Source organism: Rhopilema esculentum, chromosome 3 (genome assembly GCF_057945365.1).
Source record: "Rhopilema esculentum isolate cy_ngs chromosome 3, ASM5794536v1, whole genome shotgun sequence".
NCBI lineage: Eukaryota > Metazoa > Cnidaria > Scyphozoa > Rhizostomeae > Rhizostomatidae > Rhopilema > Rhopilema esculentum.
In genome coordinates this window covers 2,037,659-2,055,389 of record NC_142817.1, presented here as the reverse complement: position 1 = coordinate 2,055,389, position 17,731 = coordinate 2,037,659, and the positions used below count along the sequence as shown (strand labels likewise).

General features: G+C 33.5%; 1 protein-coding gene across 12 annotated transcripts in view; it reads left to right on the top strand.

Annotated features, from left to right (window-relative positions):
* LOC135692716 (glycine receptor subunit alphaZ1) overlaps window positions 1-17,283 on the top strand; it is a 59,390-nt gene extending 42,107 nt beyond the window's left edge. For 8 of the 12 annotated variants that reach the window (XM_065210976.2, XM_065210980.2, XM_065210977.2 and 5 more), the window contains 8 exons: window positions 4,407-4,631; window positions 7,693-7,784; window positions 9,616-9,683; window positions 9,982-10,214; window positions 10,672-10,754; window positions 12,845-12,994; window positions 14,091-14,461; window positions 14,982-17,280. In XM_065210976.2, the coding sequence (XP_065067048.1) occupies window positions 4,414-4,631; window positions 7,693-7,784; window positions 9,616-9,683; window positions 9,982-10,214; window positions 10,672-10,754; window positions 12,845-12,994; window positions 14,091-14,461; window positions 14,982-15,320 (1,554 nt within the window). In that variant the 5' untranslated portion in view covers window positions 4,407-4,413 and the 3' untranslated portion in view covers window positions 15,321-17,280. Of the gene's footprint in view, window positions 1-3; window positions 1,769-1,789; window positions 3,882-3,938; window positions 3,960-4,406; window positions 4,632-7,692; window positions 7,785-9,615; window positions 9,684-9,981; window positions 10,215-10,671; window positions 10,755-12,844; window positions 12,995-14,090; window positions 14,462-14,981 lie in introns of those variants that run through there. The other 4 variants (XM_065210985.2, XM_065210973.2, XM_065210986.2 and 1 more) reach the window with 4 other exon arrangements.
* Window positions 17,284-17,731: the final 448 nt, after the last annotated feature.

Below are 17,731 nucleotides of genomic sequence, written 5' to 3'. Positions count from 1 at the left end.
GATTTTCCTGTCCACAGATTACGTTGAAATTTTTGGTATCGATGTTGAGCAATATAATCATTGACAGGTCAACCACAAGGAACTTGTAGATTATTTCTCCTACATGGAAGTTTTAGAGGCCAGATAATGGCTTAGGAAAACTAAAAATTACTCGTCAGTAGCTTTATAATTAATAGGTTGCGTCATTATTATCTTTTTTCAAATTTCTACCACAAATTCTGCCTTATAACAGGAAACAAAATTTATTGCATGCCAAAATTAAATACTTGACCGAAAAAGAAAGCGTGAGAAAAGGAGAGTTTTCTCTATGAACGACCACTTCTGAGTTCGTTAACAGATACAATCTTGTGTTTTGAAAGAACAGTAAACTTTAAAAACTCAATTTCTTTCTCTCATTCTTCAACGCCCTACAAAGTTTTTTTAATTTTGAACTAGAGTAAAGTATATCGAATTTCAAGCCGTACAATTCCCATACAGATAAATTTGCGAAAATTTTGCAAGCTGTGACGTGATTAAATATCGTGTTCTTCTTGCATCTATGGCGCTATAAGTCCCAAACTGAATTTATCAATTGGTCAGTTACATAAAGTGATATGCATCATGAGAATTCTAGCCATTTTGGTAATGTTTTTTATTTATAAATTTTTACGTACAAGAATAGTTTTCCTCTTTTTTCATAAAGGTTTTGCTCAGTTCAATATATTTCTATTCTACTCGCACCAACTCTAAAGTTCGTCTGAACCTATGCACATAAGTTTAAAGGTGAGGCAACGAACCCATAACCTGTACTTTATCAGAATAGTCAGTATCAAAAATCGCAAAACAATTTTACTTTGCTAGCATTTGTGTGGTATCCCCCTAATGTCACCAAGAAGTCACATTTGCAAAACAACTTTACATCACAAGACGTCTTCTTTTGTTAACTGCGGGGTGTCTCCAGGTATTTTGAAATCTCGAACACACAGGATTACCTAGGCAGTGAAAATTCTAAAATTTTAACATCGCGAATGCAAAATATATTAACATTTTGCAACCGTAACTGTTTCTATAAGCTTGGCATTACATATACTACCTGAACTTCTTCAATATCTCCCTGAAAATTATTAGTTAACGTAATCATTAATAATCCCTTAATTTAAATGAAAAGAAAAGGATAGATTCTAGCTTCGTATTATACTGTGTTTCCTAAGCAAGTTTTCCGCGGTCTTTCTGTAACTAGCAGAGCCTCTGTAAGTGTCTGCAATATATATCTTCAGCCACATCAGCTTACCGAATGTTTGTAAACCTTCAAATATTTGAAAAACTTGCTTGTTCGTTATTTGCTCTATTCGATGGCTGTGTACCTTTCCAAAGAACCCAAGACAACTATAAAACTCAAGAAATATGCAGATTAAATTGACTAAAGCTTTGAAGTTTTATTCGCTTGATTATTACTTATGATCATAAACTTCATTTAGCAATGTAAGTTTCTGAGCAGCGTAACCACGCTGTAAGAAAATCAGTTAACCTCCTGGAAATTATCTTGTTTCTATCATCTATGACGATGAGCTGCAGGGGGTATGATGGTCGTGCAGTTGGAGACTACGTTCGTACTTTTTCCATGCATAAGCCTTTATACATGCTTAGATAGACCACGTACCGTTCGTTGTGGGATTTCATAAGCAGATTGATAGCTGAGAGGGAAGAAGTTTCTACATCACCTTAACACATTTGTTATTTTCCACGTCTACCTTACTCGCCAGTAATATGATTTTTCCAACAGGATAAGGTAAGAAATTTAAATTTAACTGCAACAGCTTTTACGTAATTGGTTGCGAAACCACAACTCATAATAGACTGAGCTTTATTTACATCTTCAGGCAGGAGGAGTTTCGAATAGAAATATATAACAGAGAATTCACGATTGTCAAAATCAAAGGGTACCGTAGGCAACTTGCATTGTAACAGCCTGTTAGGGATATTTTTATAGGGTTCATTTACATGTTGAGGAGCAATTATCCGGCAGAAAGAAAGGTATTTCATGGAGTGGAAAACTACACTTGCTAGATTAGCTTGAAATCCAATAGATAAACCCTGTTAAGCACGAACAATGGACACCTGAAACGAAGATTAGTCAGCAGGAAGAAAAAATTGGCAATTTTTTTCGAAAATACTACTATGATCAACAAATGTTACGATCTAGTTATGAATTATCTATCGTTTTGTTTTGAAAAGCATTGGGGGTGCCTGCAATCAGTTATACTGTCTCTAAATCAGTTAGTCACTTTGACATTTACAACCAATCACATGGATCCTAAGCGTAGAATTTGCAAGATTTACAAACTGATTAAAATTGTTAGGTTTAGGGTAGATAAGCTTACCAACTCTGCCTTCCTATTTTTGCATAATGAATGTCAACACAATGTTTCATTGACAAAACTTTACGCAAAACTGAATGTAAAAACCAGCCTTTCTCAAAGGGTCATTCAAGAATATCTGTCAAAATGATTGCTTATTGATAAAAAGCAGGTTTTCGTTTTGCTTTCTAACCACAAATGGAAATTCCCAGCCTACTTTATTCACTCTGAAATTTTGATTTTTTTTATTCTGCAGTTATCTTGCAAAGAATGCGGCTTAAGTTATTATTTTCTATATTCTGCAAGTTATGGGACCAGTTTTGTAATGTTTATCGATTTATGTTGACGATCTCTTTACCATTATATTGGATCTCCGTAGGCGTTTTCTCAGACGTCAAGGAAATATAGGCAGAAAAGCAATATGACATTTTCGTAAAGCCACTTTCCAACGACCTTGCTAATCCGAGTGCTTGAAGATACAGCAGGTGTTACTTTCACCAGCTCCGTTTGATCTAAATAGTGTTAATCTACAATTCTAAAGTTTAGATCCTAGGATGTATCTATGAAATATGGCTCAAAATGCCATCTGTTGTTTTAGAATATAGACTATAGCCTATTGTCTAACTCGTATAAATCCTGGCGAAAAACTTTCAATATGATGAAAGAGCAAAAATAAAGTTTAATAAACTTTATTTTCAAAATTTTCTCAAAGATAAGACCTTAAACTTTGCTTCAGTAGCTTATACTTTTCGACAAGCAGCAACATTAAAACCCATTAGCAATAATTAACAAATAAAACAGCAGCTTTCTCTAAACAATTTCTTGAGCAACTTTATTAGAGTTCTCCGAAATTTCTTTTATCTATTTTGAAGACACAACATTGTAAAATATAGAGTCAAAAAATGCTGTAGATTTTCAATATTTGCTGCTTGAAATGGAAGGCAAATTTTCAAAAGCTTTCTTAAAAGTGCACTTGTACTTTTTTCCGAATTTAAGCTAAACATTCAAGTCTAAAAGGGCTTTCGAGTAGAAGAAACTCAATTCTGAAATTATCATAAAATGGTAAGATATTTTTTAAAAGAACAATAGAAATTCAAGAAAGTGCGTCATTCCACATTTAATTAGCGCCAAATTATGACTAGATTTACAAAGAGATTCAAGCAAATAATGGGCTTTAATGCAACTCCTGCTGATACAGAAAGTCTAAACTCAACCCACCTTGCCAGGACGTCTTTCTGTCTATAAAAACATTTTTGCTTTCAACACGAGTCTAGCAGGTCCAGCAGTCAAAGAAACAAAGCAAATACAAAGGAGTTTTGTCTTTTAATCTTGTTACATCGTTAAGTTTATCGCCATTTTCCTAATAGCGAAATAACAGCAGATTATTATATAGAAATATAAAACAATGTGAAATTCAGCATAGACGCATAGATAGAATATGAATCTGTTGTAACTCAGTTGCATGAAATTCGATCGAGCAGAGGAAAAGAAGCATTTTATGAAATAATGGAAGACGAAGTGTATGACCAACGCAACGCATAAGGGGTATTTACCAGCTGTTTTCTAACGTACGCTACTTTAACATATATGCACTTTGACGGTATCACATGGATAAGAACCATGGTAAAAACATGTTTTGAAACACATTTAGTTTAAACTAAACATTCGCTTAAGTGATAGAATCACAAGTAGTTTTGAATGTAAGTTATCAAACACAGCAAATCCACCGTGCTAGAAGGTGAATACATATTTCCAAAATATGTTTATCTTTTAATATGCTTCGTACTGTGTTTGTTGACAAAATTCTTAGCTTATAGTGTATGGCTAAGCCTTTGTTGTTGCTTAAATTTTGTAGGCAAGGATTGGTTCATTTCAATACTTTTTATCACAAAATTTAGGTAAATTTTAATGGAAAACTTGTGTTTTTGTTTTCATTGAGTTTCCATCACACTTTATACATTTGGAATACAGGGGAGATTTGGTACAGGTCAATATAAGTCAAAGTCTAGTGATATTTTCAAGTACTGTTTTTCAAATTTTTGCTGGTGATAATGGATTTTTACTTTCTAGACTATCGATGAAAAGAACGTATTGCCCGCCTGAAAGTGACTGTTTCCAAGCCGACATGAACACACCAGTTTCATTTATTTTGCTAATGGTTTTTGTCAACATGGCACGAATTCGGGCAAAAAATATCGACAATAAGTTATTAAAGACACCAGCAACAAACAGCCTGAACACGATGAGACCAGCTATGCTTGTTAAAGACCCCAATACAAAGCCCCCGATGAAAAGGTGAGTTTATTCAATCAAAAGCACGATGAAAAATCTTTGACAATGCATCATCAAAACAACGAAGAATTTCGAAATAAAGTTAAAGTGAGAATTTTGATGAATGGTAAGATAGATAACTCGGTCTTCAAGCAAAAGTTGAAAGTTCGTCGAGTTAGCGAGCGTTTGAGTTTACGCGTGTTCAAGTTAACGAGCGTTTGAGTTTACGCGTGTTCGAGGTAACGAGCGTTTGAGTTTACGCGTGTTCGAGTTAACGAGAGTTTGGGTTATAGGAGCTCAACTGTACTGGAAAATGTTCAAGGGAATAGCAAAAGCAGTTGGAGTTATTGGGACTATACGATATTCAAAAACATAGACTGTGGCAGTAGATTAAGAGGGTTAAGTCAAGGCAGCTGCTATTAGCTTTTTGGGTCAGATAGGTGGCGGATTATAGGGATTGGCAGAAAAGGGATGACTTTTACAAAGTGTCAGAAAAGGGTTTGATAAGGTTAAAGAAGGTAGTGATGATCAAAGAGCCAAATTTAAATTTGATGTATGACACCAAAACCGGCAATTTATATTGTTTGAACATTAACAAGGAACTGTTTAATGTAGGAGATAGAAAGTTAGTTCCCTTACAGTCTTACCATCAGATTTGCGTGAGCTTCTAAACGAGGTAGGTTTTGGATAGTGACACTCTAGACTCCAAAGCAAAAAGGGGGGAGGGGTAAACTGTACCTTGAACTTGGGCGTGGGCTGTATTTTGAATTTCTAAAGTCCTTTTATTCTTAAGTAAATGAACTTTCTAGGAAAACATGAAACTAGCATTTTGATAGATGTTTTGCTTTTAAAATGACGCCTCTTTAGTGTTTTTCTGTGTATAATTATCAGAATAACTAGAAAGAAGCAGCTGATAGTTGCAATAGACCGTTAAACATTGGTGATAGTACGAACCGCCATAAAATTCAACAGTTTTGCTTAAAAATGTAATTAGTTTAATGCATTGTACTGCCCTTGCAAATTTTCTTTCCTTTTTAAGAAAGGACACTATATTATGCTGAATCAACTTTGGTTCACTATATTATGCTGAATCAACTTTGGTTCACTGATAGAAGCAACTAGTCGTAATACTTTTTCTTTGAAGTATTCAGTATTTTATTCGTTTTCTAAAATTGCTTTCATTGTTTTCAAATTTAGAATATTGCATGTGAAGGTAAAAACTCATTATGTTGCTTTTGGAAAAGGACCTTAATTTAAAATTTCTATAAACGTTTAGCATAGCGTAAAATAATGTGAAATGAAATGATTAAACTATTAAACCCTTAAAAAGTTTTTAGTGATGTGGGAGAGTTGGTCCTGATTGCTACTAACGGCAGAGAATTGTCTCTCTTTGCTATCACGGCCTTGATCAATAGCATTGTATACGCATCTAATTAAGCCTTGTTTTTACTCACTTGCATGTTACTTTAGAATACAAACATTTTCTTCTATATTGCTCTGCAGGAGGCTCCTCTGCTATGACTAGTGTATTTATAGGTTTTGAATAGTATATACTAAATGTCTCTACAAGATTCCGTCAGACGTTTTCAATGCAGATTCTTAAAAGGCAACTCGTGGTCAAAATATTATCTACAGTGAATGTTTTTTATAAACAAAGACATTTTTTTGTAAATATTTGCTAAATGATTTCTAAATTATTACTAAGCCTCAGAAAACACATCAGACGACAAACCGAGAACCGTATGCAATATGGCATTGTATTTCAATGTATGGATACAATAGCACGCATTGCCGGTTGTCTTGTGATAACTGTTGTAATCAAGCATGGCTTACTGAACACAACTGCTGCAGCAACGAAAATTTACTTATTTGTAGCTATCTTTTAGAGATAGGATAAAAGCAAGCGCTTACAATCCTGAGTATAAGTATGATTTATACATTTACATTGTTAGAACTTTGGTCCGTGAAAGTAAGATTATTTGTTTTTTTGACAAAATACTACAGCATGCTCAAGCAAATTATTTATGGCATCAAGTAAGAGTTTTTTAGAAATTGGTTTATTCAGACAAACAAGTAACAACATTTAGATGACTAACCCCAAGTCTATGTTGTTAGAATACTTTAGCTTAAAGGCAGTCTGTCTCCTTCGTGATGCTCAGGGAAATTACGCTATTGTGGTTCTTCATTCTGATTGTTTATTTGTGCATTGAATCGATGATGCATGAATATCGTGGCCATGAAAAGAGGTTCTGAGGACAATGGGGGACATACGGCCTCTAACAAGCAGTGTCATGTCATCTTTTGAAATCAAAGTTTCATAAAAGTTTAATACTTTGAAACAACGGCATGCTCGTTGAACTAAATCAGCACGAAAAAAAATGAATATTATGCATGCAGAGCGCTTGGCTAAGATAGTAACAAGCAAGGATACTGTCTTTCCTCTTTATACTGCCCCACTTTGTCACCTTCACCAAACTACATATACACTAGAGATACATACATGCTCCCTAGAACCTCAATGATTTGTAACCAGCAAAAGCTATTAGTTCCAGGTATTGAGATCCGAAGGGATAACTACACGCATCGGTTTTAGATACTCCTTCATTATTGGGTAGTAATCGCAACTATTTTTTTGCAACGTTGATTATTTCAAAATAAAAATTCCAGGATCAATCCATATGAATTGAAGATCTATCCCGAAAAAAATTATTTTGAGCGTCGAGAAAGCTGAATTCCTTCCATCATATCCACAAATAAGTTTCTGGCTTAAATCAAAATTAATGGATCTTTTAACCATTTATGTACCAGATTCATTTTCTCCCCCATTCTCAATTACAACTCTCGGCCTGTACTCACCTTACCATTATAGTCCAAGTTTATAATTTTTTGACAATCAATGAAAAAATCTAGAACTTAGCCTCAACTTTCATACTGCTGTTACTGATTAAGAAATGTTTAAATAATTTTCTTTTGATCTTGACGCTTGTTGATCATTTAATTATTATAATCAGCTGGGAAATACTCAATACCGAATACAATCATTTATAAATCAAACCAATTCTGAGCAATTATTTTTTCATTACAGACAAGACAAAAGGCCAACACCAGCAGAGCTATCTACAGCGTTTGAAAATGTAATGAAAACCTATGACAAGAAATTCAGACCGTTATATGGAGGTAACATTACTGCAATCAAAATATTCAGCGTATTAGACTAAACTGTTAAGTGATTTGAAGTCTAGAGCATCCTCTGCTTTTTCTATGAGCCCATCACAGAGTAGTGCAGAGATGTAAACTTCCCAGTTAAAAGCACCAAAAATGTTTGCTTGCAACTTTTCAGTCAGATATTATGGTCTCAAATGAAACACCTACCATCATGTGAATAAGCTGAATAGTCATATGCGATTTATGCATATCAAAAGCAATAAAATGAAACAATAAACAACATACAGGGGCGTAGCTAGCGAGGGTGCAGGGGGTGTGACACGTTTTTCATGAGTTTGTCGGTAAATTTTTTGTTGGCGCAAAAATTCCCTTAAATGATGGTAAAATCATCTATCGGCAGGTGAAAGAGCACCTAAACTTCTCTTTATCTATGTCTTCATTGGTAAATTTTACTACTCGTGACCCTCCAGCCCCTATTCTGGGAGTTCAGGCTACACCACATGGAAAAGAAATTAAAAAAGTAAGCTTATACAAAGTATGTACAAATTTAAGGATTATTAGCTATTAACAGCAAAAGCTTATGCCTGAATACAGAGCTGGCGTTTTGTTCATGAATTAAGGAAGGTCAATAATGTTTTTGATTTAATGAATGTTTCGATGCTCTTAGTTTCCAAAATTTGAGAAAAAGCCTGCTCTAATAATGGATTCAGCAGGTGCATTCATCGTATTGAACGAATTTTCTCCCTGACCTTCAAATTCTGTGAGAACAAATTAAACTAAAGCCTTAACAAAAGGTCTTTGAGCTTAAAAAAAACTAAAGACATTGAGATTTAAGGAAAAGACATAATCAAAATTAAATCAAAGTTAACGGGCTTCTTTGACATGCCCAAATTACATTTTTAGAATCCTTTTTGGTGCAAGATTTGATGTCCGAGATAAATTATATTCTTTGAAGGGTGCTATGTGACAAAACCAGTTAGTATTTTCAATAAGACGATTTGCTGCTTTGATTCAATTCACTTGTATGTAATAAATCAAATTAAACCTCTAAGATAATTTATTTAACAGATCTACTGCATAATTTGGGTGAGTCATGCAAAGGTGCAAGCTTTCATGCCCAAAACAATTATCTGCTTTCTCTAAATAACCTCTAACCTGTTAAGTGATTGGTTAATTCTCCTTTGATGTACTGAGAAAAGTTGGGAGATTGAAATTTCAGGTAGTTAGATTTTTGAAAGGAAATAAAAAAGGTCTAATTTTGCCCCAATTTTCAAAATTTGTTTCTTTGGTAACTTTTGGAAGTTTGAATGTGATAAAAGTTGCTTGCTTGCTAACTGAGATATGGCAATAGTTGTGCCCAAAGAGGATTATCGAAGACAAAGTGAAGAAGAATGGAATTTTAAATATGATCTAGAAAGCAAATAATGAGCAAATAGAGACTTTCCATTGTCTAAACAGAGACTTTCATTGCCACACTGCATCCTGGGGGAAGGCAGAGGTTAAAACAATGGTGATTGGCAGGTGTTTGCAAGCAAATTTTTTCATTGGTCCGATTGGTCAGGGAGCTGCTCCGTTGTCAATAGACGAATCAAAACAGTTTCAAGCGTTTATCGTGCGCTAGAACGCGAGATTTTTAAATGTCAGCAAAGATGAATTTATTTTTGTATTACTGTGAAAATTATAAGATTCTTCCCAAATAAAAACTTTCTAACACGAGAGAGTTGAAAAAGCTCATTTTATGTAAAACCTATTTTTATTGTTGTAAATTCTAGGTATCATATTCATTCGTACTATTCAATGGATCGTTATTTTAATGTTTTTAAATCTTTATCTAACTTTGCAGAGAAAGCACTTCAAGTTGCGCTGAATTTTATTGTATTGTCCTTTGGAAATATCCGTGAAGTAGAAATGGCAAGTAAAACCAATATTTTTGTGAACTTTATTTAAATACTTACTTTATCACATGAATTGCAGTTCCTATCTTATCTTTTTCATCTTTTTATGTGAAAAGAACGTATGGATATTTATGATGGAATCTAAATGAAATGAATTTGGACAAAATTTGAAGAACTGTTTGACTGTGTTTCTTATATTCTGCGTCTTTGAGACATTTCCTCGTGATCTGTGGCGTTGAGAAGATGTCTTATTGTAAATTTATGTTGTTAACGTTAGTAAAATTATTGCTTACTAATGTCTATTGTTCTGTTAGGAATTCGAGGTGGATCTGTACTTTCTGCAGCTCTGGAATGATCCTCGTTTCAATATATCTGGGATTCATCATGAGAATGCTACAATAGAACTAATTGGCTCTGACGTAGAGCAGATCTGGGTGCCTGACACCATATTCATTAACTCAAAGAAATCGAATTTCCACCACGTGACTCTTGAAAATAGATTTATGACTGTTAATCTATCAACAGGCGAAATCGTTTATCATGCCAGGTCAGTTTATTAATTATTGCACATTTTCAATGCACACCAGAGCTTTTAATTCACCGCTCGTAAAGAACTAAAGCTTTTCTAAATGTCTAGCTTCACGATATCCTAAAAGCAGTTAATCATTTAATGACAGGTAATTGGACAACACCCAGACTTCAAATCAACAGTATTGCATGAAGATGGTGCGGATTTTAAAAAGATGAACATACCTGCAAAAAACGTCTATACTACAATAATTCTCTCAAACTCATACTAAATCATTCTGCATTACCAGTTATCATTTTGAAAACTGATGATTTGTTCTCAACAACGTCTATCAAATATTTGCCTAGAAACAGTTGAAACATTAAGTCTAACTTTTTTCTAGGACTGATCTACTTACTATTACTTATGACGTATACTGCTAGTAATTTTTTTCATGCTTTCTTGTAAGTTCTATTGATATGCATTCGTTTTTCAGAATAACATTGACAGGTGCTTGTCACATGAACCTCCGTTACTATCCATTTGATCAGCAAATCTGCTACATTGCGTTAGAGAGTTGTAAGTATCTCTTGAAATAGTTTTGTTTTTCTACAGATGAATTTATTCTGTAGATTAAACTGTTATTAAGGCAGTAAGGATGTGTAGAGACTTTTTTGACAATAAACAAAAATCGAGGGTGCGTGCAGCACATTAAAACAAAAAGAGCCTAAAGTGAAGCTCTATGCATAAACCTATAAATTTTGGAAAAAATAGGCAACAATTTTTCAAACAAGAATCTGCACTCAAGTCGTACGTAACAAGAAGGTTATTAAAGATTGCAAAATTTTGAACAGCAATATGCCCAAGACTATCACAATTATTTACTATTGATAAAAGAATGTTTCTGTTTGACGTTAAGGTTGAGCTTTTTGCAAGCAATAAAGTGTCAAAATCTTGTATTTCACAGATGTGGGTTTTATTTTGCATAATTCTGCACAATCAATAATGCTCTCAAAAGCTGTCAATATTTCAAAAATCTTGAATCTTGGCTTTTTCATCTTTAACTTCTCCCCCCCCCCCAAAAAAAACCCTCCCTAAATTCCCCTCTTTCAACTGTTACAACGGCATTTTGATGAACGAAATCCAAGCCTGAGTAGGAGGAAACTCTGGGGAGTACAGGAAAGGAGATTAATACGAAAATGTTCCAAAATTCACTCATTCAAGCTGTTTTGGGCAACAACTGCGTTTGGTTATTTAAATCGTTGAAAAAAATAACTTGGTTCACTGTTTTTGCTACCTGGAAACATTTTTAAAAGATTAAACAACTTTTTGAATTTAAAGCACAGTATAAATGGATTGTCTCATTATTTTTATAAATATTATTGAAAACATTTGACATTAAATTATGGATTCTAGCTTTTGTTTTCATAAACAGTTATCTGTTTTTCTAAAGCCTCACAGCTTTATTTGATAACGACAGTTCTAAACAGATGCGGCAAATGTTTCAGATTACCAGAATAATAGAGATTTCTCGATGTTTTTTCATAAGATAGGTGTTATCTAGACATTTTGCTAAAATAAATCACTGGCCTGCAAAAAAGCTTACAAAATTTACAGTGGAATCCTTAGAAGGCTTCAAAAGGAGATGGTTATTTTAATCATACGTTTATCTGAAGATATTTAGTCCTATTGCTGAGTATTCTAAACAGTGCTGCTTAATTTGCGACATCAAAATCGTTTAGATTCTTGCTTTTTCTTTAATTAGAAGATGATCACCAGTGACCCAAGCTCTTTTTAAGTCTTTCTATATAGTTACAATCTTCCAGCTAGTAAGATTATAGTTGAGTTTAAATTGAACTTTTTCCATAAACGACTTGCAAATTTGCATAAACAGGTACGAATAGTTCGTCTGACGTCCCAGTGTGTGTAAGCTTGCCCACAACCACAGATTCCAACCCAATGTAAAACGTTCATCCCATAAGGGCAGATTTTTTTCGCGTTTACACGAAAACAAAAATCAGTTAGGATCCAGCTGGTAAAGAGCGGGATATTATTTTCTTCAGGTCAAATGATTGCTTAAAAACCAAGATAAGACTTACAATGATTTGCTTTTGAAGGTCAGATCATAACCTTCAATGACAATAATCATAATCATGACCATAATGCAATGCAATGCAATGCAATGCAATGTACATACGATACGATAAGATACCATAAGATACAGTACCATAGTACATACGATACGATATGATACGATACGATACGATACGATACGATACGATACGATACGATACGATACGATACGATACGATACGATACGATACGATACGATACGATACGATACGATACGATACGATACGATACGATACGATACGATACGATACGATACGATACGATACGATACGATACGATACGATACGATACGATACGTAACGATACGATACGATACGTAACGATACGATACGATACGTAACGATACGATCCAATAAGATTTTTCAAGATCTCTAAATAGGTAGACTAATCGAGGATAATAATTGAGCAAATTTTGATGAATTTGAACACTATAAAGAAATTGGCAGAAGTGCACATATTTTTTCGACATAATATTGTTTCACTATACATTTTACTTCAAAAGAGTCTTTTTTAATATTATTGTATTTTTTGCGCAGATGGACATGACAGAATTGATATCCAGTATCAATGGTTTACTAGAGGTTGTAATGACTCTTGCGGTCTTGTTTATATATACGAACGAAACTTAGCCAACTTTGAAATTATTGAAGCTGTAAAGACACTTGAGAAAACTATTTATCATACTGGTGAGTCACTTCGCATTTCTAATTTGAGATGGAAGATTAATTTCATGTTTAGAAAGGATGCATAATCCTATTCCTGATGATATTCTGACATGTATCATATGGATGCATAGATGGTATCTCTTAGTATCTTGAAAAGCATTAGAATCTGTGTAAAGAAAGTTTAAAAGACGTTTAGAGAAGGTGCAGAGAAAATTTTGTTTACAACAATATAGGAAGAATGTATTTTTCCATTTGTAAACAATATTGATAATCTGCAGAATAAAAATCTATTTTTAGAAATATAGAATTTGGCCATCTTGTTTTTTTTAATTTCATGTTAGGATTAGATTTCTGTCTCCTCTGGCCATTTGTTAGTATCGTTTTTAAGGTGAAAACGGGGAATTTTTACCTTGAATTGGTAATGTTCAGTTAAAAATATTGTAGAACAAGAAATCATTTAAAAAGGTTTACAGTATGAATGCATGAATTTTCCATGCTCTGTAAAATTGTTGATTCACAAAGGAAAATAAAGATAATCGCTATATTTAGACGCAGTTGTGGAAATTGTTGTCTCTGCTGTGTATTGGAAAACACTCTTGAAAATGGCTTTGAAAAAAAGCAAACATTTAGTAAACTAAAGCTTTTCGTCTGACACTCCTCAGAGTTTGAAACGTCAGGACATAGACCGAAAACTCTTCGCTAGGAAATATATATACCCAGTTGTGGATCGAAATAGGCCAATCAGAAACACAAGCATATGACTGTTCAAGTTGACCAATCAGTGCCCCTTGCCTTAAACTCTTGCCTCTCGCCAAAGTAGGCTGAGACGTAGCAGTTTGAGCTAATTGTTCAGACTTCGAAATATAAAGTATAAGAAAATGGAAACCTAGGTACCGGAAAGCCACAAAATAGAATTATGGGTATTGTGAACAAATTTCTTCTTCAATTGCCCCTTCGGAAATGGAAATTTTTCCTCGAAGCGATAAGCCTATCTATGCAAGCGATTTGGAAACCTAAGCAAAATACTTGGGAAATAACAAATGCTCAAAAATTTTCACAAAATATTTCATCATCAAATATTGCTGACTAATCAACCCATTAAACGTCTTTTTTTCAGAAAACTTCTCTTCAGCCACTGGCAAATTCGTATTTCAACGCAAGACGACATACTTCTTACTTCAAGTATACCTGCCGTGTATTCTCATTGTAATGGTATCTTGGGCCTCGTTTTGGATCCACGAAGAAGCAGTTCCGGCTCGAGCGGCTATATGCGTGACGACAATTTTAACAATAATAACAATGCTTGGGGTTGTTAACGTCAACATGCCCAAGGTTTCATACGTCAAAGCTGTCGATTTCTATTTGTTTATATCCTTCCTGATGGTGTTCTTGTCGTTACTAGAGTATATAATAGTTCTTAACCTTGAGGCATTCTGCAAAAGGAGACTTCAGAAAAAGAAAAATGACTCTTTCTCAAACAACCACAAGGTAAGTTATTTCAGAGTCTACTTTCTTTATATATGTTTATCTTGAAAAGCTTAAACCAAGAATTCAGAATAAAGAATCAGATTCCAAAACAGAGTTCTTCCATCAGTGAGATTGTCATGTTCTTTGGACTTTGAGGAATAACCACCCTTGAGGAATAAAGCACTTAATTGGAATTTTGAGATCATTAGTTCTTCCTTATACTCAGTCTATCTCGTTTTTGCCTTTATTTTCAAACATGTACGTAAAATGGACTTTTCAATAGAACTGGATTCTCTGTATACAGATCTAATGTTAACAGATCGTACGATCTAATGTTTACAAAATCAAATCTGTACAGATCTAATGTTAACAGATCGTACGATCTAATGTTTACAAAATCAAATCTGTACAGATCTAATGTTAACAGACCGTACAGATCTAATGTTTACAAAATCAAATCATTTATTGAACTTTGCTCTTGTATTCTATTTAGCTAGATAAATTACTTTCAACTATACCCATTTCTTTTCCTTGATTTCAGAGCCACAGTGTGGTAGTGAAGGTTTGCGATGACAGCATCTCCGAGTCCACTTATCTGAATGGTTACAGTGATTATGAAAATAATACTCGGAAAAGAGGGAACATTCAAAATGGCAAGTCTCACTTTACCCTGAAATTGAATAACTCAAAAGGTAGCTCAATTACAGACCATTTATCAAAAGAGAGCCAAGAAATGCTCCTTGAGGAACTCATGATGCTGAAAGAACCATCAGCGGTGGATGTGGTTTCTAGATTACTTTTTCCTTTGCTATTCATTGTCTTCAACCTATGCTATTGGTTGGTATACTTAGATCAGTCCCATCTGGCTCTTGCTAATTGAAATTATAGATGCTATGAAAATGTGGCCTCACAAGTCTACTTCATATGTGACATGTAATTCTTTTTGACAAGGACAGTGCAAAGAGTACTGCTACAAGATTTAGATGAAGTACAAAAGATAACTTGCTATAGGGATCGTCGTGTTAGTGGAAATTATGTATATATAGATATCAAATAGGAAGCATAATGAAGATGTGTAGCACCTACGTAGCAGTCATCTTTATCAATCATAATCATCAATCATAATCATCAATCATAATCATCAATCATAATCATCAATCATCAATCATCAATCATAATCATCAATCAAAATCATCAATCAAATTCATCAATCAAAATCTTCAATCGTAAACACCATCAATCACCATTAATCATCATCGATCATCATCGATCATCATCAATCGTCATACATTATTATAATCAATCATGATATTTCATTTGTCATTATGATCATGATAATAATCAAGTCATCCCCATCATCATCGCTTATATATTATGGAAAGTTACAAAGTGACATGAAGTTAGTAATGAGCTTATTCCTTTGCTCTTGTTTTCTCAATTGAAATGAGACTCATTCTTTCATAAAATTTATTGTTTTAGATTAAGTGTAATCCTCTTAACTGTGAAATTCGTATTGTTGTAAACATTCAATCCAGTTTGCTTCTTGTAAAATGATTTCGTACAAAAGACATTACGATTGTAATTTTTGTTTTCAAGAACCTGTTGTGTCAGATTACTACAAGGTGTAGTGTTTTACGTTTGTGGCAGGCTTTTGAAGGACTAATAAGTCATTGTTCCTTGAAACGATCGTCTGACAAAATATTCCGAGAATTCAGTTCCAATGAGAAAAAGGTCAAATAGAAAAAAGACAAGACCTTTAATCATATTATTCATAATGAGTTTTTACTTTTATAAAGTTCAGTAAAAAATTACCAGGTGCAAGATCATTTTTTGATTATGATTTAAGTCATCTAAGTAGCATTTAGTTTTAGTTCGTTTTTGAGAAAAATTGCTAGCAAGAAAATCAAGAAATAGTTTTTTAGCTATTTTTCATTTGATTATCAAAATATGCTCAGACCTTGCGGGGTTTTGTAGATAAATATCTTTGAAAAATTGCATTAAAATTATAACTCTTTGCCGATAATTATGGTCAATAGCAATCTAATTTAAACACAGGAGAAGGTATGGCATGGAGACACTTATTTGCAAAAATATATGGCTTTTTTACTTTGAATGGAAGGTAACGATCTAACAGTGGGTTTATTGTACTTGTGAAAGAAGTATCTAAAAACTTTGAAACACAAACAAATCTAGTAGAACTATCAAACTCTGACGACAAAATTTTAAACAATACAGTTGCGATATTGTAATGTTTTCTATCTTGTGGACGATTAAAAAAAGAGTCTTGTTGCACGGTGAATAATTGAGACTTCATATATTTGATATAACATATATTTCAGAACAATTTAATGATTTAACCAACTATGAATGTCTGCCAATGTCAAAGATGAAATAAAAAAATTAGCAGATTTGTAATCTGTTGGAGAAAAATCTGCAAAAGAAATACACAGGTTATTGCCTCAATTTTGCCAACATCGATGAGCAAGTGAGGACTCTAATAGCCAAGATATTTTTTTGGCATTTTATCAAATTAAGAATAGATATCGTCTCATTCGAATATATGCTTACTAGAAGCTACATTCTTATAGGTAATTTTTTATTGTTAAACTAAGTGATGACAACACCCAAAATTATGGGTTATGGCACAAGCTTTCCCTTAAAAATTCTTGAGAGTCGAAATGAAAGACTGTCTTCTAACAACATCTTTCATTATAAAACCAAAACATAACCAGAAAAATAAGTTTTTGGGACTTTTAAAAACACTTTTGAGTTCTCTAATGCCGCTGAGAGTTTGAAATTACAAAGTTTTTGAGGAATTTTCTCAAGCTACAAATTGAAAACTGACATTTCAATTGTGAATAAAACATGAACCAAATATTTTGTTGACAATTGCTGACCATATTTGAACTCCCTGTCCCCTCAAGAATAATCTGTGAAATTTTCGTTTCAGTATCTTGCATAGTTTCAGAGAAAATTGCATTCATACAAAGATAAATCAAGATTTTTTGTTTCATATACAAAAACAGAAATCTAAGGGTTTACTTTGTACGGTTAAAATTTTACAAAAAACTATGAAACTAAGGAATTATCAATTAGAAAGTCAACCAAACCAGAAAAATAAGTTTTTGGAACATTTAAAAACACTTTTGAGTTCTCTAATGCCGCTGAGAGTTTGAAATTACAAAGTTTTTGAGGAATTTTTTCAAACTGCAAATTGAAAACTAACATTTCAATTGTGAATAAAACATGAACCAAATATTTTGTTGACAATTGCTGACCATATTTGCACTG